The sequence below is a fragment of the Myotis davidii genome, unplaced genomic scaffold, assembly GCF_000327345.1.
Source record: "Myotis davidii unplaced genomic scaffold, ASM32734v1 scaffold732, whole genome shotgun sequence".
Lineage (NCBI taxonomy): Eukaryota > Metazoa > Chordata > Mammalia > Chiroptera > Vespertilionidae > Myotis > Myotis davidii.
Genome location: NW_006284349.1, coordinates 168,646 through 173,351, shown reverse-complemented (window position 1 = coordinate 173,351; position 4,706 = coordinate 168,646). Strand labels below are relative to the sequence as shown.

Sequence of the window (4,706 nt, the reverse complement as noted above, 5' to 3'; positions counted from 1 at the left end):
TTTCCCTTTGCACAGTCATCTACATCCCAAGTGACCATCAACCAGCTCTTCCCCCCTGACCCCGTCCGCCTGGTACCCCACCTCTTGAGACCAGAGAAGTTGGTTTTCAGGTGTACCCAATTTTCCCTTGTAGCTCTGATGGACACGTTTGCATGTGATTTGCATGTATTCAAATATAAATGCACTCATTTGCATGGACATATAAAAGACATTACAAAATCACCACACAGCCTCTAACAGTTGGTTACAGCTCATCACTCCAGGACCCTCAAATGGGTCCAACAAAAATCTCACTAAGCAGACCGATGTTCTCCTAAACTTTTGGGGTAACAGAAGGACATATTAGAACTTCACATTAATTTTTATCACATCCCTTAAATTTTTCTATTTCCTACGTATGCTCTATGCTCCTCAAACCATCCTAGTAAAACAGGATATTTATATTACTTATAAATATGCTTAAAATGGGGCTCCAGGTACAAACAGGTTTTGTAGATGAGGTACATGGAGTCACCATCACTCCATTTCCCAAAGCTGGAGACAATTGCAAAGGTTCTGGTCTGACCACAGCCAAGTGACCAGGGAGGGTTCCAGGTAACCCTCTGCCAAGATGACCCTGGCCAACGGACTACCACAGCTCACCAGGGCACCCATCACACCACTTACCAGCTACGTTGGGACCTCATGGCAAACTCCTTCTCCCAGAGATCTACTCCTGTTACAAGCTCCCATCAGCAAGGCTCCTTTTGGCCAAAAGGGCATTGGTCCCCACTCAAGGAACCCACTTTCTTTCCAGAACAGGTGGTCTTGGCCCTCACGGCTTCTTTTACTTCAGGAGCATACATTCCATTCACGGGTGAGGGGTGTTGGGAAGAAAGCGCTAGTCCTTTCTCGATCTCATTCTGGGATTCACTTACTAAGTTTGACCAGTTGCATTTCTTATTTCACAGAGAACATATGAGCCTGGTCTTTAAGTAGATAGAGGATAAATAGATAATATCAAGAGATAGATGGATAGATGATAAATAGGTAGATAGATAAGTAGATAGATAGATGATAGATAGATAGATAGATAGATAGATAGATAGATAGATAGATGAGTAGGTAAATGAATTGGCTTTCTGGAGAACTGTCAATGACACAGCAAACTAAACTACTCCTAGGTGGGAGGGTTCCCAGAGACATGCTGCTAAGAGTGAAAAAACTACGTAGAAAGTAAGTCAATGTTTCACAGGTGCATGGAAGGGCAGCTAATAACCTGTCGGGGTGAACCTGCTGGATTAGGGCGTGGCCTTCGCCGGGCACAGTGGACAGGGGCCCAAGGTGCTGGGCGACTCACCCACACACTGGTTGCCTTCATCCATCTGGAATCCAAAGCGGCAGATGAGAGGCCTGGAAATCGTGGGGTAGTTTGGAGCCGGGAGCGGAGGGGCAGCTGCTGGGTATGGACCTGAGTAGGAGGTGGAGTAGGGGTTCGAGTAGGGCCCCCGATACACTGGGTTTGTTCGGGGGATGCACAGGTACCCGCCGTTTTGGTTCACACACATCATGTCTCCTCGGCAGGCCTCAGGGATGGTCCGGCATTCATCGATATCTGGAAGGCCACAGAAGGGAGAGCGTCAGCGGCCCCTGGCCACGCTGTGCACGGGGCTCCCTGAGGCAGACACACACACACACACACACACACACACACACACACACACACACTCACATACACACACACACCAAGCACTGTACCAGCATCGGCGCCCAACAGTGCCTGGCTCATCGCCCGCAGGTTCTCCCACAGGTTAGCCACGTGAGTCAAATTGACTAGCGTCCCCCAAACATCAGCCATCAAATACCACCACCACGGCCTTGGCCTTACCCACAACAGCCTGTATTACTGTGCGCTTGATATTTTTAAAAAATGAACCCACATTTGAAATTTGAGTAAACATATTTTTAAAACTTTTACAGCAAATGAAGAACACCCTCAATGAACATAAATAGAAGGTAACAGTAAAAATAAAGATATAACTATGGAAAGAAAGAGTTTATCTGTGGGCGTGGCATCTTTCTTTTGTGTGCCCACGGGACACCCAGGAAACACTGGGATACACCTAAGAATGGCTCCCGTTTCCACTCCGAATAACAGCTGGGCTTCAAGAAAGACAAGGCTTGGCCAAGAGCTGGTTACTTGTTAGGAAAGTGGAGCCTTACTTGAAAGTCAGCTCACACCATGCCAGGAGCAGCGCCCATTTCCAGCCGGGCTGGTGTTCTGCTTGCTATGCCTGGAAGGGGAGGTAGGTGCTCTAGAAAACCTGATTTCCTGGGCCAGGCCCGGACAGGGGAGGCCTGAACTCTGGCTCCAGCATGAGCAGCTGACCTGCCCCCCACACTGGGCCCTCTCTCTAGCCTTGGGGGCTGCTCCCTGGGGGACAGGAGGCTGGGGGAGAGATGCCTGAATGCTGACAGCTCCTCCCAGCCATCTCACCTGAGCAACTCCCACCAGCTCCCACCTTGGGAACCAGAGATGTTGAGGCTCTGAATGACCCATTCAGTAGCTGCAAGCGTGAAATCACCCATAAAACTGGTGAGTCAGCATGCCCAGCTGGCATGGCTCAGGGGTTGAGCGTCGACCTATGAACCAGGAGGTCAAAGTTCGATCCCCAGTCAGGGCTTGATCCCCAGTGTGGGGCATGCAGGAGGCACCCCATCAATGATTCCCTCTCATCATTGATGTTTCTATCTCTCTCCCCCTCTCCCTTCCTCTCTGAAATCAGTAAAAAATATTTTTAAAAAACTGGTGGGTCTGAAAAGATGGGTGCTTCCCCTTTCTGTGCCCCTGGGCACCACCTCATCCCCTTCAGGCCTAGGTTTTCCAGGGCAGGGTTTTATTCCTCACCACTTGTCATTTTTTTAAACCGTCTACCTCCCCTCTGGTTCTCTGAGCTGACGTGAGCTCAGGAAAGAGATATGATTTGGCCTAAATCAAATATCATTAAAAAGCTAAATATATATCTGAGGCAGGGCTGCCTTATTCTTTCTATGTACACGATGCTCCATCCACAACAAACTATTATACTCTCTCAACGTCCTTTCCCCCCCGGTCTTTGCTTATGCTGTCCCTTCCACCTGGAATGCCATTTCTCAGGCTCCTACCCATTCTTCTCATATATAATCTCATGTATAATTGGATCTATATTGAATTGGATATAGCTAGATAGGTGATAGGTAGGTCGATAGATAGATCCAATTCAAAAAGAGGATCTTCTCCTCCTTTTGCAGGGCCCATCGCTATTGCCTCGACTTGGCCATGACTTTATTCCACCTGGTAGCGTTCACTGCACCCAGCTGTACCTCTCCCACTAGAGGGTGTGCTAGGAGAACAGCCCCCAACATGTCTGTCCCAACCCTATGGTTACCTTAGGTTACCTGACAAAGGGGAAGTAGGTAGCAGATGGAACTAAAGTTGCTAATCAGCTGACCTTGAGGTGGGGATCATCTGGGTGGGCCCATTGTAATCATGTAAGCCCTTAAAAGGGGAAGAAGAAACACAAGGGTTGGCCAGGATGTAACAATGGAAAAAGATTTTTTTTTGAGTCCCTGGCAACCTTGGCTGCACATTATAATCACCTGGGAATCTTTTTAAAATCCTCATTTCTGGGCCTCATCCTTCGGAAATTCTGTTTCTTTGTTACTAATGTTGTGGCCCCACCCCATAAGAAAGAAACAGAATTTCCGGAGGATGAGGCCCAGAAATCAGGATTTTAAAAAGATTCCCAGGTGATTCTAATGTGCAGCCAAGGTTGAGAACCACTGGATTAGAAGCTCGCGAGGCACTTCTTGCGGTGCTGGCTTTGAAGATGGAGGAAGGGACCGTGAGCCAAGGAGTGAGGGAGGGAAACTGGAAAGGGTCCTCAGCGAACGGCCACAAGAAGACAGGTGCCTCAGTCCTACAACCACAAGAAACCAAACCTGTGGGAAAGCAGGATGGGAGTTCCTCAAAAAATTCAAAACAGAACTACCATCTGATCCAACAATTCCACTTCCAGGCATTTATCTAAAGGAAATGAAAATAGGATCTCCAAGAGCCATCCACACTCCCATGTTCGTTGCAGTATTATTCATAACAGCCAAGGTGTGGAAACACCCTAAGTGTCCCTCTCTAGATGAATGGATAAAGAAGATATCACACACACACACACACACACACACACACACACACACACACAGGAATAGCATTCACAAGGAAGAAGGAAATCCTGCCATTTGCTGCAACATGGGTGGATCTTGGAGACGTCATGCTGAGATAAGTTAGGCGTGGAAAGATAACTGCTGTATAATGTCACTTGTATGTGGAATCGAAAAAAGCCAAACTTAGAAACACAGTGAGTAGAATGGTGGTGGCCAGGGGCGGGGGGCGGTTCTAAGGTGGTAAGTTCTGGGGGCCTGACGCGCACCCCTGTGGTTATCGCTAACAGGACTGTGTTGTGTGACTGAACTTTGCTACGAGAGTCGCTCTCAAGTGTTCTCGCCACAAAAAAGCAAACGCTATAGTGGTAATCATATTGCAATGTATACGCACATCGCATCAACATGTTGGACAGTTTACCCTTGCCAAAGTGATATGTCAACTGTTTCTCAATTTAAAAAAAGAAAGAAACTCAATTCTGCCAGCAATACACATGAGCGAGGACATGGATTCTGCCCGCCCCCTGCCC

At 47.9% G+C, this 4,706-nt stretch overlaps 1 protein-coding gene across 1 annotated transcript in view; it reads right to left on the bottom strand.

Moving 5' to 3' along the window:
* The window catches only part of FBLN5 (fibulin 5), a 59,295-nt gene extending 57,705 nt beyond the window's left edge, over nt 1-1,590 (bottom strand). The window contains exon 1 of the mRNA XM_015571364.1: nt 1,340-1,590. Coding sequence (XP_015426850.1) covers nt 1,340-1,550 — 211 coding nt within the window. The 5' untranslated portion in view covers nt 1,551-1,590. The remainder of the gene's footprint in view (nt 1-1,339) is intronic.
* Nucleotides 1,591-4,706: the final 3,116 nt, after the last annotated feature.